The 19,294-nt window shown below is 40.9% G+C and overlaps 1 protein-coding gene across 2 annotated transcripts in view; it reads right to left on the bottom strand.

The window, feature by feature from the left end:
• Pde4d (phosphodiesterase 4D) overlaps positions 1-19,294 on the bottom strand; it is a 792,225-nt gene that overhangs the window by 639,619 nt on the left and 133,312 nt on the right. Inside the window, exon 1 of one of the 2 annotated variants that reach the window (XM_051182907.1) lies at positions 15,992-16,513. The exons of the other annotated variant lie outside the window; for it this stretch is intronic. Within the exon in view, the coding sequence (XP_051038864.1) occupies positions 15,992-16,257 (266 nt within the window). The 5' untranslated portion in view covers positions 16,258-16,513. Of the gene's footprint in view, positions 1-15,991; positions 16,514-19,294 lie in introns of those variants that run through there. 2 annotated transcript variants of the gene reach the window in all.

Raw genomic sequence — 19,294 nt, 5'->3', positions numbered from 1 at the left:
TGGGCTTGACTGACAGTTGCCCTACCTCTACTTCCTGAGTGGTGAAGTTGAAGATGTGTACTAACAATCAAGTTCAATAGCCAATGCTTCCCCAACTCTAGACTTATGCTTAAGCCATAAATAGTAGCTGAGGAAAACAAATACAGCAACTTGAAGTTTGTTGCTGCTCTTTTAAGACGGTATTTTATTGTGGTCTCAAAATGACACACATTTCTAGACAATATCCTCTCTTCTGTACTGGTATAACTGGTCATTTTACACCCTGTCCTGTCTCCTCAAACTTCCAACATTTCTTTCTATTCTCTAGCTAATGAAGTTATCTTTTAAAATATTTTTATTTATTTATTTATTTATTTATTTATTTATTTATTTATTTTTGCATTCTAATCCCAGTTCCCCTTCCCTCCTCTCCTCTTGCTACCTCCTCTTTTCCCCAACCCACCTCCCTTCTGTTCCTTGGAGCAACTAAGTCTGTCTCCTCATCTCATTGAGGCAGGACCAATCCCCACCCCCCTGTGCCTTGGCTGAGCAAGGTATCTTATTATAAAGCACAACTGAAGGAGACCATTCATACATGCTATAGATGCCACATCTACCAAGTCACTGGTCTTGTATCTAGCGCTCTGCTGGACCACTCACTCTGATCCACAACATCCAGACACTCAGTCCTTTGAAGAAACCCACAAAGAAAGGCACAAAAGTCCTCTGTCAATAACCAGTAAAAACAAAAACAAACAAACCAGGTGGCCTATAGACAGCACCGCCTTGGGGACTGATCTCATAGCCCACAGAACCCTTTTTCAGCAGGTGACCGTAAAATTTTGCGGTTATCTGACGATCTGGTTACCTGATTATTAACTACCATATACTGTATGAGGTAACCGATGTGTGTTGTTATAGGCTGCTGAGTTCTGGAGTGATTTCCTATAGTATACTTCAGGAAAATATTGCTTCTTTTTTTCAGTCATTATAATGAACAGGAAGGCAAAGTAGAAGAGTCTGGAAGTATACATTGTCAGTAGCTGGATAGTGGTGGTGTATCTGTAAGGTTTCTTTTAGTTGTTCCTCTACGCTGAAAGAGTAGCCTCGCCAACTTGAAAATAGAAATAAATGTTTGAAGTTTAAAGAGAGATGAGAAAAATGTAAAAATATCAGTCATCCCGGAGGAGGAGGAAATCTTGTATCATCACCATTAGGTCACCCATTACTGCCATTGGCCAAAGGCCCAGTTCAATGCTCAATATTTGATCTTCACTTTAGCTACTTACAAGTGTCCTCAGATATAATTTATGGCTTGGTTTTCTACAAAACATTTTGTTGGGTAGCTATCTCTGGGTTTTTGTTCTACTCACTGGCTCCTTTTTCGTGGATTCTTCAGGTGTGTTTTTGACCTTTCTGATTTCTAACATTTGACATACCCAGCTGTCAGCCGTCTTTCTTCCTAGTCACATACACTTCATGTGCAATCATATTTCAGTCTCACAATTTCTAAAACTCTTGTTTTTTAAATGACTTCCAAATGCTGACTTATCATGCCAAATCTTTGCAATGCAGTTGGACTTGTATAGTCAATTATTATATAGTCAATAATCATCCCAAATGTAACATGTTTAAAACTCACCCCCTGGACCATGTCTCCTAGTATGCGCCTTCCAATATCTTCCAAGCTCAGTGAATGGCAGCTATGGATTTCCTGTCATGTGGGTCTCAAATTTACAGTCATTCTTAATTCTTTTTTTATTTTTACTTTTATTTTACATACCCATCCCACTTCCCTCTTCCTCCTTCCTTTCCTCCCTCTCTCCCTCTTTCACTCTCTTCCCCCCTCACACTCACCCCAACCACCCTCCCCTCCCATCACCTCCCACTCCACATGTAGGGTGATGCCATCCAGGAGGGGTCATCTAAATCTGTCAAGTCATTTGGAGTAGGGACTAGGACTTCTCTCCTGTCTCTAGGCTAAGGGAGTATTCCTCCATGGGGAATGTGCTCCCAAAGTCCTTTTGTGCACCAGGAATTCATCTTGGTTCCACTGTCTGAGGTCCCTTAGACTGCTCAGGCATTCTGATTCCAGGTTCTTAATTCTTAATCACTGTTCAGATTAAATTAGCCATAAAATTCTGTCGCCCCTCCTTTCAAATTGCAGACAAAATTGTCACCATTTGGAGTCACACACCTCTGCTACCCTTGTCCAGACCATCATGATCCCATGCCATCCTTTCTTTCTCTCCATTTATATTTCCTTCACAAGAACAAAGCTTACTACTCCAAAATTTAAGATATATTTTATTCCCCTGAGGCAGACGCTCCCACTACTAACCCTTTTCCCCTTGATATATCACAGCTATCACCAAGGAAATCCCAAGTCCTAATGCAGCTCCAAACTACTATGTGAGCTGACTCACTTCTATGGCTCTGATCCATTTTTATAACCCTCTTCCTCCCTCAAATATGCCAATCACATCCTCCCTCGGGGATTTTGTACTTGTTCTTTCTCCTGCCTCACATATTATTCTCCTAGATAATCATGTCTTCAGATCTCTCCTCAAATGCCACCTCATAGACATCTTAAAGAAAATTTGCACAACGTCATCCTAATTCATTGCCCTGATGACATCTGTCACTCTCTGGTCCACTGGATCGTTTATGTGTTCACCACTATGATATATATACTCCCCGGGGACAAGACTCTGGCTCTTGCTGAAGCTCTGTTCCTAGGAGGGTTGCAGCTATGCAGCAGACACTCGGCAATGTGAAAGGATATGTAGTTGCAAACTTTCATTACAATGAGCTAGTCTTGAAACAGAGAGTTGGCTGCAGAGCAAGTTTATACCATTCCGTATACAGTCTCTCAGAAGTGCAAAGGGCTTTCTAATCATTACGTTCACAATTTAGTAAAAGCTTGGCACTGTTTCCACACAAAGAATGCCTTTGTCCCATGCAGCAGGACACGTGCCCAAGCAGTGGAATTGGTACATATGATTTAGATGGAAATAAAAGCGAGTGTTTTGCTATTTCAGAGCAAATTGTTTTGGAAGTGGTAGCAGGCACTAGCTAGTTGAAACATGGTTTAATTTGGACTGAATGTCACATTCAAACTACTGAAAGTGTTTCATACATACACTTGTGGCTTAGCATGGGGTAATAACTCATAATGTCACTCCCTTTTATGTAAAGTGACACTTTAAGAAGATAAAATCGATCATGTTTCATTTAAGCCCATAAATCCCTCATAGGGGGAGAAGATAGGAGAGAGAGGGAAGGTGAAGGGGAAAGGAAAGGTATCAGCTTCTCTTCAAAATCTAGTCCCAGCCCGTCATAGCCCGGGGATATGCAAACCTGCCTAAAGGCCCTGGGAGCCTTGTGTCTGTGCGTTCATACAGCTCCCTCACAAGCCACTTCTCTATACATACTGCAGGTATTTCCCTGCTGAAATCCTCTAGGCTTTGCAGCTGGCCTCTATCAAATGTCTTTCTAAGCCCCATTCTTTCCTTCGTACACTATGATCAAACTTAAATCCTATTAGATTGCTGTAAATGTGAAATTAGAGCGGGCCAGATAAATCTCAGCAAAACCCCTCAGACTTCTTTACACCTGCCCCATCGTATCCACGAAGACCAAGTAATTCCTACAAGCATGTCCTGTCAACCTCCACCACTCTTTGAACATAGTCTGGCAGGTCTACCATTTTATGCTATTTTGAGCAATCATAACTTATATCCTACCAGATCGGGTTTATTAACAGCAAAGATTATGGCCACAGAGCATCTCAGACAGCAATGACACAGGAGTTGGATTTAACTTCTAAATTTCAGCAGGCTCAAACTATACATCATATGTTATCACTAATATTTTTATATTATCTTTAATAGCTCTTTTTGTGTAAATATCCAATTTGAGCTTTGAAATAATACTGTGAAGTATGTGAGAATTAGAAAGAGTTCTATTTGTGTCAGGTTGGCAAGCTATGACCAGAGTCCCATATTCAGATTAATTTCAAAGATAGGTTCTATTGGAAGGTATGTATACCTGTTTGTAGCAATATGGCTACCTTGGTGCTTTAATGGCTGAGAAAAGGAATTATCACAGAAATAGTATAGGTTCTCTAGACTAAACCAGTGTTGCTCACAAGATCACATGTCAGATATTTACATTACGATTCCTGACAGCAGCAAAATTACAGATATGAAGTAACAACCAAAAATATGTTGCTAGTCAGCACAACATTAGGAACTGTGTTAAAGGGTTGCAGCATTGGGAAGGTTGAGAACCACAGTACAAAGTCTTATCTGGTACGTCACAGAAGAATGTATGCTCAGCCTTGCTACAGATGGTGGGCAGCCGATGCAGAGCTTTAGTCCAACTAATAAGATCTTAAAGGGAAGCAGCTCAGGTCACTCAGATGACTGACAGAATAAGATGAGTCATCATAGCAAAATAGTGGGAATGCGAAGCCACAGAAAGCGCTACTGTATGCAATGACCGACAGGCCTTGGTGGAGAGAGACCAGAGTCAAAGTCAATAGTGAGTTTAACTCGCTCCTTGGGGAAATAGTGGCCCTATGAACAGGAAAATAAAAAAAATTAAAAAAAAAAGGGGGGGAAGCATCAAGCTTGCTTTTGCATACGCAAACTTAAGGCAAGAGTGGATTCCCCAAAGAAGAAAAACCCTGAGGACTCATCTGGAATTGGAGTGAGGGACATGATGTTGGTGCATCAGATTTTGTTACATTTGTGTGGTCAGAGGTCAAATGTTTATGGTATAGAAAGCACAACTAAATATGGTTAAAGACCTAATGACAGCATTGGGGACATTGTAATTTTAGGTGCTGGGGATGAGGCCAACAGAGGCTGAAGAGGACTCTGACAGAACCTGTTAAATGAAGTGAATTTAGGAAGAATTCATGGCTACAGACAACAGATGCTAGTAATACATTGCCATGGCTGGTACTGGTAGAGCAATAAGTGATTTCAAGTGCCAAAAACGATGCTGCTTCTAATTTATTTACCTATGCTATTGTTCACTTCCAAAAAACCCCTAAAGGTGAATGCTGGGTAATGCTCTTCTTGGCCTTTGATAGCTGGTACCCTGCTCACTTTCCTTGTATCAACTCCAATGGACATTATCCTCACTGAGAAAGGGAGGTAAGTGATGAGTCAAGATGTCCCTCTAAGATAAGCTTTTTGAAAAGATGGCTTTAGTTGCTTCTGTCTTAAAGCTTGGCCTTTTGGGACCACACTTCAACCTTATTGTATGTGTAAGGATACTTCAGAGGCATGCCCAACAGAGTGGCAAGGGATCCCATGCTCAGATAAATATTCTGTTGTTGCCAGCGGGAAAAATTTAACATTCTTCTTGAACAGGGTCCACAAGCTTTCCTTTTTACTTGGGCAATGATAACTGTGTAGCTATGGCAAGCTTCTGAATACTATGTTCTAGAAATAAGGCCTCCACAGGTTACAGAGATAAAGAAAATGGTTATTTCCTACCTCATCTGTAACTGATTTGCTTGGAGGTTCTACCTTTTAAAGGAAATCCATGTATGTCCTTTGTCTATAGAAAGCAGAAGCCACTGTTAACATAGCATTCCTCAAGAAACTGGTCTAGGTTTCATGCCATCCATGCAAAGCCTAGGTTGGAAATCAACCATTACAGAATTGAGAAGTGGAGTTCCAATGCTATGCTTTGGCTGAGGACTCAGAATTACCCAGTCCAAGCTCAGTAAGGTAACATCCAACAGAGTGATTAAGGCCCAAAGAGACCCTGTCAAACCCCTCTTCTTATACTAAATGTATAAACGTTGCAGGGACCATTAGATTTGTACATTAGATGGCTTTAGTCACAACAAGATAGGTTTAGGCATAGCTGATGTGGATTATTGAATTTTAAAATGGTGAATTAAATAACAGGAAAGTTACTTCCTTTCCAAATCCTTTTCAGTTATTTCTATTGCCTTAAGGAGACAGATCCAAATAGTTTTTCATATGTCTGTATTACCTACTAAATGCCACTTTGAACAGAGAACAGACGTCAAGCTCTGAGGTTTTCTTAGTGTCTATGTAAATAAGAATCTATCCTGTCTTTCTAATGTATTTTTCAATTATATCAATGAATGATGACTCGTTTGTTTCCGGTTTACAGCAATGATACAAAAACTTTTTTCAATCATAAGGACTTTTAGACAAGAATATAAATCTGCTGAAATATTAAATGTGAATGTAGATGAATGTTAGACCATAGTGGTGAAATGGAACTGGTCATAGCATCAGTGGCAATGTCATTGTTTTTAGTAAGAGCCTTTATTAAAGTAAGCAGGGATCTATTCAGAAAAGAGCCATAAACGCCTGCCTTGTGCGTCATCAGCCTCTAATTCATATATGTTTTAGTTATTACAACCCATAAATCATAGGCTGTTCTATTTGGCACTCACTCAACAGACAGTCATAAAAAAAAAAAAAAAAAAACCACTGAGTAGAATCAGGCAAAGGGAAACAAATACTGTAAACAAAAGAAGGTAAAATGTAAAAATGACAAACGATGCAACCTGTTACCCAGAAAGTAACTGGCTTTAGGTCAACTACTTATGCTCACCATTGTAAACATAAATATAAAATAAGGTATGCATGAAAATGAAAAGAGATGTACCCTGCTGATAATTATATAAAGAGGAAGCTACTTTGTTCTAATAATAGCTAATTTGATCCCAGGGCTATCTCATGAAGGTAATCGAAAGGAAATTTGTTGGCTTAAAATGAATATATATTGAACAAGGGCAAAGTATTTGTGCTAAAATCATATTTCTATGATAAACCTCTTCAAAAGTATATTCCGTTATTGCATTTTAGTTGTCATGAAACATGCTGTAGAAGTGGGCTCAGTAGCTGCCAGTTCAAATGTCTCCAAATTGTCACCCTAAAAAAAGGAACTATGGAGGCTGCTCTTTCAAATTCCTCCTCAAACTCTTGGCATTTCTTTTATAAGCTTAGGTCCTGGTGTATAATTTAACTGGTATGAATTCTAAGAGATAAGGATTAGTCATCAGAGCTGAACAAGCTAGTCATTAAGTAATTTCCCAAGATTCATAAATATATTTATGTAGGGATTTTTTTCAGGAATGTATCAGGCAAAAATTACTTTCAAAGATGAAATCAATATTAACATGCATGCACTTGACCAGTTACTATGATACTATCATTTGTAGATTTATTTGTACCTACTGAAGTCAATCTATACTGACACAGGTATGCATAAACTGGAAATATACACACACTCTTAGAGACAAAGTCCATATGAATGGTTAATCATTTAGTCTAAAACTTCCTGCCGCCATGAAGATCCGACACAATGTCACCCAGCCTTACAGGCTGGAAGAGTATGGATCCCTCCGAATATTCAGTGTAAGAGGTACAGTGATGGCCTGCCTGATCTCCAGTTGATCAAACCACAAATGTCTACAGAGCATAAACAGGTGGTACTTGGTTTTCACAATGGATGTAAAATGAACTGATGCATGCTGAGGGTTAATCTTTTCAGGGACCATCCATCTACATAGTCAATACTCACAACTGTAGCAGAAGTTATGGGGAAAATAGAAAGACAGAGGACACCAAACTGTGTCTGGGAATTGAAGGGAACCCTCAGCAGGTAAAAGAAGATCACTATGGCAGGGTCTATTCTTGTTCACGAAAACATAAGAGTCTGTCGTCAGCCCAAATCTGTTTACTTTCTTTCTTCCCACTAAAGCTTACATTTCACTTACATTAAACCAACTAATCATAATCTTATAGTTAAAAAAAACTGCTTTAAAGACAAAACAGTAATATTTGTTTCTGGATTGAGAGGTTATTTTCACTTTAAAAACAAACATAATTTTGTGACAAGGGATGCTCTGTGACGGAAAGACTTGGCAGGAAGTTCTGGCAGATGAATGGGAGGAATTGTTTTGAGGTAGGATGGGCCTTGGTTTTGTCCAGCCACCCAGTCACATGCAGTCAGGCTGTGACTCAGGCCAGATCTGGTTACCAAGCAGTTTGCTGCTCTGTTGCTTAGTAACTTGAGTCAGTGGACCATCCTTCCCAGCTGGCTTTTCGAGAACCACGGAACAAGTGAACCAAACCTTAATAGATTTCTAACTTGATCTTTCTCCTTATACCTTAAGCTTTTTGTGCCCTTTTCTCTGAATCATTCAGAATAAAATTATTCTGATTGGTTTTGTGTTCGAGCCAGTGGTATTTTAAAACCACTGTGAATCAGAATGCCTTTATCCTGAAGTCCTTTATCTCTAGCTACACACATTTTTTTTTTAATCAGAAATAAAGGAGCCTGACTTTCCTACAAACCGCATGCATAACAAATAAAGTCAGATACCTTTTTATTAACTAACTACCATTTTTTTTAAAATCCTTATTTTTGTAATATTCTCAGAATACATACATGGGAAGGAAATTAATGTGAATATAATTTGACAGTCCAAAGAGTGGTGATACCAAAAGAAATAACAAATGATGACAAGGCAGAAAGACCTGGACTCAAACTGTCACCCCCTGACTTCATTGCGGGATAGCTGAATGATTGTGGCTGTGTGATATTTTCCTATGCCTCATTGTTTAACATGTATGTGGGTGCACATGTCACAGCACACATGTGAGGGACAGAGGTCAACACTCTGGATTTGGCTTTCTCTGCCTTTACGTAGATTTATGGGATGGCGCTCGGGGTGCCAGGCTTGCCCACTCACACCCTTGGGGCTTGCTTTTAATTATTTAAAAGTGTAAAATCAGTATGTAGATTTAGTAAGGCTTTTTAGCTTGCCAATAATCAAATATCTATCTTTAGAGCCATGTGACTTTTGAATTAGAGATCCTATAACTAAAAAGGTTGAATGACTAAAATCAAATATCAAGTGGCCCACAAGCCTTGGCTTTCACTACACTAAGTCAGCAACAGCTTTCAAAGCATGGCTTCCTTTCAAAAGGAAAACTATTTGTAAGAACCATAGTTTTGTTTTCCTGATGATTAGCTTCTTCCTGAAGCAGCTACAAAAAAAAAAAAAAAAAAAAACAAACAAAAAACAAAGGGTAACTTCTTGCCTAAAAGGGGAAAAAGTGTTGACATTAATCTCTCATCTTGTTATCTAAAGTCACAGGAGCTTTTTATTTGAAAAAAAAAATTGAAAACATTAAACCTACAATTAATTATTTAAATGACCTTCAAGGTTCAACTTTAAAAAGAAATTCTTCTCATTCATTCAACCTTTCTTCTGTATTTTCAAGACCATACTTTTGTTTGAAAGCATATTCACCATCAATAGCAACAGCTTCAGCCAGTGAAAGTGAGGTCCTTATCTTCACTAAGATAAATGCCAATGGCCACAGGAAGTACATAGAGTAGTAAGAGCTGGGTCCATCAGTTCATACTTTCTTCCTCAGTAAATAATTGTCATATTTTGATTTTTGTAATGTAGCAAATAGTATGGGTCACTTAACTTGTTCTGTAAGAGACATGTCCTTCTGAAGTCTTCTGCTTTTAATGAAAGCAGATAACAACTTTCATGTTCACTTCAAAAGCTAACGACACTTTCAGGCTGCCCACTAAGAGAACACCATGGCCATGCTGACATCTGGGCTGTCTACACCTTCAAATGTGTCCATAGTGCTTAATATACTCCCCCGATGATTCTCCCTAGACACTGTCTGGTATCATCGTTCTTCACTTGAGTTCCTATCTGCAAGGAGAGCAACAGTAATGCTTGTCTTTTGATATCTCTACCACAGAAAAGGCAGGAGGAGGGAGGGGAGAGGAGGGGACGGAAGGGCAGGAGAGGAAAGGAGATAACAAGAGCCTGAAGGCTAAGTACAAGAGCAAGTCCAGAGTCCTCCAATACAGTCACTAAGTAAGAGCTTTCAAAAGCCCTGCTGAGGTGTATTTAGTGTCCACATTCTAAAAGCAAGGATATTTTCTCTTTTTTATTTATTCATTTATTTTATATAACCAAGTCCATTTAAATGAAAACAAACATTTATAGACAATATTTGGGAATTTGGGCGTCGTTCTTTCCAAACTACTTCCTGCTGGTAAGGGGCGCTGTCATGGGGGATTCATAAATGCCCTTCCCGGAAAGTGAGATCAACAACTAACTTATCCATGGAGCCCTCAACTAATGCCTGTTGGAAACAGGAGCAAACACCCATATATAAACACTGAGTCGAAGTAGAACCCAGATGCAGATGGAGTGGACAAGACCAGGCGACAGAAACACATAGAGACAGCTTACCTGAACAAGGAGGAGCTAATGGGCGGGCCACCAGACTGATAGCTGGGAAGCCAGCATGGGACTGACTCAGACCCCCTGAATAAGGGTCTCAGCCAGAAGGACTGAGCAGTCTAAGGGACCTCAGACAGTGGAGCCAGGATGTATCCCTGGTGCACAAAAGAACTTTGCGAAAACATCCCCCATGGAGGGATAACTGCCTTAATCTAGAGACAGGAGAGAAGCCTTAGTCCCTACTTCACATGATCTGTCAGATCTACATGACCCCAACTGGATGGCATTCCCCTACATATGGAATTGGGGTGGGGGGATGGGAGGGGAGGGTGGTTAGGGTGCATGTGAGAGGGCAGAGAGGGTAAAAGGGAGGCAAGGAGGGAGGGAAGGAGGGAGGGAAGGAGAGGGAACTGGGATCGACATGTAAAATAATAAATTAAATTAAAAAAAAATGCTTTGACTCCAAAATTTAAGTTCAAGGACAAGTTACTGGGGAAAAGGATTTCTATTTTTGTTTCCACAGAAAATGAAAAGATGTGGATTCCTTCCAGACTAATGTGGTTTGATCGAGCCAGACCACCTGAAACAGAGTACCAGGTGATCCTACATTCAAAACAGCTGGACAAAGCAGCCTTACAGACTACAGCCAGGATATTTTCTTTATAGGTGACAATTTCTTCCCTCTCCTGTGACTTGAATAACATTCATAGTTTATACCTCACTCTCAAAACAAGTTCACAGGCTGGAGCAAAGTCTCACTGACTGCTCTTCCAGAGAACCTGGGTTCAATTCCCAGCACCCATATGGCAACTCAAAACTGTCTGTAACTCAAATTTTGGAGATCCAATACCTTCATACAGACATACATGCAGGAAAAACATCGATGTACATAAAATAAAAATAATAAGCTTTTTTTAAAAAAGAAATTCAGTTGCTGAAGAAAAGATGACTAAGGAATAAGTTGTTAATTTTACTTGGGAATTATTATATACCTCATGAAGAAAATGAATAAATAAATATGCCTATACCATCTAACTCCTTACAAAGCTATAGTATTTCATAAAAGACTTTGAAAGAGGCAGTGTTGATGATTCAAATCTTGAGCCTAAAGGAAACATGTTATTGTTTAAAGATGCTGTAAGTACTTCTACCTTCCCACATCTTGTAATTAAAAGCATATCTTGCATACATGGAGCTTTAATGTCACTGTTATGACTCTGTGACATTTCCTCCCACTTGGGGTACATGAAGCACAGGACATACTGAATGTGTTAGGGATCACAAAGAACTTCCTCATCTCGTCCTCAGTCTGGAGGGAAAACATCAGATTATTTGCCTTAGAAAAACTTTATTTGGCTTTTAACATACATACATTTTTATAAGCTTTGAGAGCTACATATACAGGGAGACTCTGGGTTTGGTCTCTAGCATCATGAGGTAGGAAGACCTTATACAAAAGTGATAAAATGATGACATTTAAAAGACTCTGAGCCGGGTTTTTTGGGTTTATACTGCATGTATATAAAAGTTATAACTTAAAAGTGGGCATAATACTATTAACCCTCATCAGAAAGAGAAGGGGGAATGGTTGCCTCTAAGTCTAGTACTCAGTGGGGAGAATCAGAAAGATTGTGAGTTGTAGGCCACACTGGGCTGTGTAATGTGTTCTAGGCCAGATATGGCTACACAGCATGACCGTGTCTGAAAAGTACAATGAAATGAAAAATAAAAAAAAAAAAAAAAACAATGGGTTTGTGCTTTAATCATGACTAAAGGCTGACTTTTTAGATCCCCAGGACAGAAATCAACAGCTCCTGCCCTTCATGACTCTTCTCAACACAATGGAAATGTGCTAAAACTCAGTGAGAAACCAAAACTAAACTAAAACATGCAAAAAAACCAAAAACAAACTCCCTGACTGGTTACTCTGAAATAAAAAGTTTAGATTTTTTTTTTTTTTTAAACTAGGGATTCCACGGATTTGAAATCCCTGATGATGTCATAGGGAACGCCCTATAAATCTGACCCCATGACTGTAATGAGGAAGTTCCTCAGTGGAGTCACGGAACGGCAATGTGTTATAGATAAAACAGTAGCGGCAAGCACAGATGTGTCAAACACAGATGTGTGAGCTCTGACCATCACACAGCAGGCTGTTCCAAGAACCACCACTCTGGTTTAGTGACGCAGTTATCAGCAGCAGTTGCTGAGTAGCAGAAGTCAAATGTGCTTCAGAAATGTGAAGAGGACAAAATGATGTCTGCTCAGGAAGCTCCCAGAGAGCAAAGACTGGGTCAGAGAGAGGCGCCCACCCTCAGCACTGTCTTTCTCCTGTCATCTATTCCAGTCTTAAAAAAAAAAAAAAAGTCATCCTTTGGGCTCATGGGACCTTTAAACAAATTTAATGCAGTCTGCTCACAAATAAGTGACAAGTTCACCATCTAGAAATGTAAACATTATCCTAAAAGTTCCTGTAGAGCAAAACTCTGAGTAGGTCTTAACACACGAAAATAAAAATATTAGTGACGCTGCTCCGCGGCGGCCACCTACCGCCATGAAACACACTCTAACTCACACATGAATGTGCTGGAGAAAGCCAGGCACTAGCCGTGAGGAATTGGGTAGCAGGGAAATGGAAGTGATTGTTAGGCAAGTTATCTAAAACCACACAGCTGGCGAAGTCAGAGCCCTCAGCTTTAGCAGTCTGGTCTCTGACAGCTTAGCAGCTCTCCTTTTAGGCCTCACAGTACCAGGGCTTTGGAAGGACACTAGGAAATGCAAAGAAGTTTCAGGATAAAGATCTGCTTGGGAAATGGGGAGGTGAAAGTGGGGTGTTGAAGTAAAGAGAAGACTTTTTGAAAAAGCACCAGACGACTAAAATACTGATCAGTGGCTCTAGTTATGAGATAGTTATTGAATATTCATCACTGGCCAACCATAACAGGAAGCATGGGTGTACCAAGATGGGTAGAACAGGACCCTGGCTCTTCCATGGGTGAATCCAAAGCTCTTGATTAAGGCAAAAAAGGAACAACAATAACAAAGAAAACAAAACAAAACAAAAACAGCAAAGGCTCAGGCTGAGGGCATCCTAGGCTGCTGAGTGACCAGTTTACTTTCAGTCAAGGTCTTTTCACTCCCCAAATCTAACAGAAGGATTGCTTTAGTATGATCCTTACTTCAGAGGTTGACAACAACCAAAGATCAACTATGGTAAAGAGAGTAAACCAGTTCATCATTCGCATACTATATAACTATAACTGCGCATCAGATCTGTCTGACCTTTTTTTTCCGTGGAGCAGAGCTGAGCCAAATCTCTTTTGGAATTAGATGGGGAATTAGAGCTGAGTTCTAGATGAGGCAAACAAGCCTCAGTGGCCTCCATACTTCTAGGCTTACCTTGGGAGCACTCACTCCTACCATCTTTCTTATTATTTACCCTTGTTCAGCATTGGCTGACAACAACCCTGGGGTTTCTGTGTGTTGAACAAGAGAACCACAAGACGGTAGGATCCTTAAGCACTGTAAAGCCAGCTGTCTTCCACAAAAAGGCAGAGGCAAGTAAATGTCATTCACTGTCTCAAACCACTGAGACCTGGTAGGTGTGTTATAGAGAAATGAGCTCTGTAAGAAACAGATAGCCTCCAACATTATTTTTTTTCAACTAGACTGTAAATGACTTAGAACCAAGTCAACTTCATAACCATTGCACATAAGACACAAACACTCAAGCTAAGTGCATACTATTTATAGGCTCTGTAAGTGGGGACACCACCAGCAGTGACTAACATTCCGAGGCAGGACCACGCAAAGCATGTGTTTAAGTAGCTGACGATTTAGGAAGAACTAGGAGATGTGAATATAGTTAGATACCAGTTGGGTTTGTGCACTTTGAATTATACCTTTAAAATGTCACAGAGTGTACTTAAACACACTGTGTCCATACGTGAAATGATGAATAAATAACTGAAGAAATTCTGTCTCTGCTTGGTCCATCTGAAGCACAGATGGTTGTCAGAAGGAAGATACCTGTGGCGTGTATGAAAGCCTCGGGCTCACTGAACTGAAATGAACACACGGGGATGCTATTTCTAATTCCCTCTGGGATGGTTTCAGCCCCCGAGTTAATTAAGGTTCTATCGATAGCACGTGTATCGTATCCAATTTGATGGTTTTCTTTCACTTTATCTGGCTGAGAACCGAGAGGCCAAAAAGGAATACTAGCAGAAACCCTTGCTTGGAGGTGTCTGCAAACGGTTCCAGGAGAGGAAGTGCCATGGATTGAGAAGAAGCCCTGTTCTCATGAGATTTCCTGCCTTCCTTATACTCAACGTGCCCAAATAGCTCAGATAACCTTGGGCTGAACTCTAGGCTGCTTCACCCAGATGGAAATCAAGTGGTGAGTGAGGCTTACCCTGTCAGCAGCACATGCAATCTTAGGAAATATAATAAGCAAGCAGACAGAGGACACCCAAAGGCTGGCCCTGCTTCTTTGGGAACTGAAGCCAGTTTTCTTGCCTGACCCTCGGTGCCTGGTCTTGAGCCAACCCCGTCTTCTCTCCCTGCCTTTCTCTCATCCACTGCTTGTTGCTGAATACATTTCCCAACATCTTCTTTTCTCTCGGGGGAACTCATCATTTTCCAGATACATTTCTTTTAACCCTTAAAACCCCAGCATTTGCCTTGCCCCTCCTATGATCACTGTCTCTAATGGGATCCACAGATGTTGTCATTTAGTTAAAACCTTGAAGACAATAGGAACCCTTCTTTAGTCATTTAGCTATTAAGAATTAACATTCTGGAGTTGGACGTGTCTTTGATGTCTCTGACTGGGGCATGCCTTTTATTTGCTCTCTCGTTGACTCTCATCTGTCATATTAATGTACGACTGGGTACAGCCACACCAGTTAGATCTGGATTCCCTCTACTTCTTACTGTTTCTTACTTGAGTCTTATTTCTGTTTTGCTCTGATTTGGTATTTCAGACCTACTGGCTTGCTTTGGGAAACTCTATAGAAAATGTTCAAAGTCCTCCAGGGAGGGAAAAAAATATAAAAATACATGAAAACAAATGCATAAAAGAACGTCATCCATTATAGTGATGATCAAATATTCATAAAGAAAATGCAAATACAAAACACCGAAAGCACCCAAATTCAAGGAGCACAGTAAAAGTACCAACTAGTTAGTGACTGTCACTTCCGGAGGGCTCCCCAATCCCTTCCATCTTTCTTCAGAGACATGGTGAGGATTATGAACGCAATAATGTAAGAGCAGAGGACACACCTTTACACACTACTGGTCCTATGGGTATCACTCAGAAGACAGCTAAGTCTGATGATGCTCCCCTCCGTTCTAGTCCTCTCAGGAAAGCCAGTTAGGAGAACGTGGCAAGGATAGTAGCTTAAGAAATCAAAGAAAGCCACCTACTTAGGTATGGGAGTAAACCTACATTCTTTTTTGACATCTGGAATCCGATTTTCTTGTAAGAACTTGCAATAGAGACCAAGCTCTGAGAACCACCCACCCCAACCACTCCTGTTAGCCACCTCTAGGATTCCTGCCCTGACTTGGGTATTGGAGGGACATACTATGAAGGGAGATTACTTCCGATAAATCACAGGAGCAGAGTGAGGATCTTTCCACCCCACCCCCCAAATACGCAGGAGGAGCAAAAAGCCCCTGAACCGGTATGGCTAACATTTCAGTGATTGCTGCAGACCTTACCACGTATGTGCTACTGTGAAGCGCCTCTGCTTGGGGATGTTGCTACTCAGAAGCATCCTGCGCAGGAGCCTGGGGGAATTCCTGGGAGAAATCACCGGCGAGAGCTTGGGAGAGGCGGATTTCCTCGCTGTCTTGGACTTTTCTTGCTGCAACAGGTTTTCCCGCAGGGATTTCACAAGATCCTCGTTGAGCCATGGGTTTGGAACATGCGGATTATCCACTTCAGGGACTGTCAGTGTGTCCGGGCTTGTCGTCTGCTGAGCCATTTTCCTGGTCAACTTTGTACAGTTGGCCACAATCCAGGACAACGTGGTTGCCTGGCCTCTTTCCAGTGAGTCCCTGATCCGAGTCCGGGGAAAATGTCCAGGGAAACAGGTCGGATCCAGCTGCTGTCAGTTCATTCCGCCCCTGCCTCAGTCTCTCGGTGCAGGCTTGCTGGGTGTAGACCAGGCGAGCGCACTCCCCCGCCGAAGCCTGTTCAACGTCACCCTCCTCCCCCAGCCCCAGCCAAAGATCACTGACGAGCTCCGGAGGCTCGGGAACATGGAGGGAAGCCACCGTGCTAGCTCGCTCGCTCGGCTTTTGTCAGCCCTGCAAAGCAGCCTGTTAAACTATTGGAACTAATGCGGCGCAGCTGCTCTAGTGACTTCTGCTTATGTACATAAAAAGTCCTGGGGGGGAGGGCTTAACCATCAGATGCCTGCTACTCCTCTGTTTGGCCAGCCTTTCCATTTGCTTATTCTGAATGCAAAGGAAAGAAAAACTTGGAACTTGACCTTCCGCTCCACCAGGAGCTATTTATCTTCCTATGGTTTACATTCATAAGAGAAAATTGCCGGTCCTTTGGTTTCTTTCTTCCTCTTTCTTTCTTTCTTTCTTTCTTTCTTTCTTTCTTTCTTTCTTTCTTTCTTTCTTTCTTTTCTCTTCTTTTCTTTCCTTCCTCTCCCTCCCTCCCTCCCTCCCTCTTTCCTTCAGTCCTTCCTTCCTTTTTTATAAGGGAAGAATAAACGACCAGTAGCTAGACAAGGAGGAATGTTTCCCTGCTTACTAAAGTCAGTCTGATGTATCTATCCTCTGAGACAAATCACAAGAGAATGACAGGGACTTGGACTCCCCCTCCAGATACAAGCCAAAGGTTTCAAAAACGCTACACAGGAAGGACACAGGGTGACTGTTGGGTTTTACAACCTTGTTAATTATGCTTCTTTCAGAGAACCAAGCAACACTATTTATCCCCACAAATGGTCTTTGTAATCTCTTTGTAGTTAAACTGGTGTCCTCCCACAAGGGACCGGCTGTCTTCATAGGAACAGTTTAAAAGGCTTCAATTGTTATATATGTTATATATAGTTGATGTGTTCAGCAACGAAAGGTAAAATAAATCAAGCTTTTCATAATTTCCTATATTGCCTTTTAAAAGAAGATTGTAATTGGTGAAAAATATAACTTCCAGAAACTTACTTAGAGAAGTTTTAAAATAAAGAGAAGTTATTTTCCTACAGAAAGGAGTAGAAGATAATGTTAAAACAAGTAAGTAAGCAATAAAAACCTGTCTATTTGCATTGTGTGGCCCCTGGAATGGTGTAAAAATAAAACAAACAAAAACAGGGGCCTGTGCAGTAGCCTGGTGACTTTGGGGGGATCTCAGACTGTTTTACACTTGGAAAAAAACAATACCCCATTGAGGACATGCAGAATTCATCCAGCCAAAAATTGGAGACTGGCATCATAATTAGTGAAAACTATTGGGATAAGAAGCAGAGAAGGTCTGGAGTCACTATTAACTTTAACTTGTCCTATATGCTCCCTCCCCGCCACCACCAACACTCCATGCTGCAGATTGGATTTAAATCTGCCATTCAAATGTTACAGATACCTAAAAGATACTCTGCAGTTCTGTTCTTCAAAACCTAAGGTCAGCTACTTGATCCCTGCATGATGATAACATATTTGTCACAATTTATTGGCACATGCATGCTATGGTTTGGTTTGAACACTTCATGCAAAGATTGAAATTTGAAGAGTTAAGGTGTGATTACTTTTTATTCCTAAAGAACTGCCATCAATATAAAAGGTTATCACAACATGCAGCATTAAATGACAACATTCCTCAGTGAAATAAGACACTTCTGCAGGCTGCAGATGACTACAATAACTAATTTGAAAGTACACACACACACACACACACACACACACACACACACATGCCACATGCTTATATAAAGTGAGCCAAGAAGTAAAAAATTACATGAAGAGTTATACAAAATGGCTGTATACTATTTGCCCTCAAGGAGTTCAATGCTTAGAAAACTACACCAGAATACTCAGAAAGCCATCTATTAAGTCACACACACAAAACCAAAACAACAACAACAATACAAAATGCCAAGAATCATGTGCACATGTCATGAAGAAACCCTTAAGGGTATAAAAGTATGAGGCTCAAAAATTAATACAAAATCTACCATAGTGCACCTTCCAGTGGACAGTCCTCCAGCCATGCACATACTGAAAGAACAAATTTTCCTGGAGCAGGTTAACAAAAAGGAGGTGGGGGTTGGGTGGGGGCATGGGAATAGAGACAGGGCCCAGTGGTTGGAGCCTATACTGCCTTTAGCGAGAACCCAAGTTTGTTTCTGGGCACCCAAGTGGGGCTACATGCAACAGCCTTTTCTCTGACCTCCAATGCCTCCTGTACTCACATGAAGACACAGGCAAACTCATGCATATTTTAAAGTAATAAAAAACTAATTTTCAGAGAGGAAAAACAAGGGCGTAAGTAAGGAGGGAGACAGCGTCAGGGGGTCTATGGAGAGTTGGAAGGAAGTGTGGTTATTATCAAAATATGTTGTATTCATGTATGAAATTGTCAAAGGGTAAGTAACTATGCACTTAAAAATTAGTGGACAGAGACAGTACAGAAGCACGCTCTCGGAGAAGGACGAGAAAGCGCAGGTGCAAAATGAAGCAAATGTGGGGGCAGGGAGACACAACAATCCCAGCATCTAGCAGTCAGTGGTATAAAATTCTTTTCACGTTCAAGGAAATTAAAATTTCAGATAATGGGGCCCAGTATAGTGACTCAAGCCTTTAATCCCAGCACTAGAGACGGAGAGGCAAGCATGGGTCTGTGACTTCCAGGCCAGCCATGGCCACATAAAGGGACCCCTGCCTCAAGGAAGCAAACAAAGATTTAGAAAATAGGATCAAGCATTTTTAAAACACAACAAAATAGAATGCAAGAAAACTGACACAAATATAAGTTTGTAAACTCCCCCTCCCTTGGAATGACACAGTTGACTT

This window comes from Phodopus roborovskii, unplaced genomic scaffold (assembly GCF_943737965.1).
Source record: "Phodopus roborovskii unplaced genomic scaffold, PHOROB, whole genome shotgun sequence".
NCBI lineage: Eukaryota > Metazoa > Chordata > Mammalia > Rodentia > Cricetidae > Phodopus > Phodopus roborovskii.
This window is presented reverse-complemented; position numbering and strand designations above follow the sequence as displayed.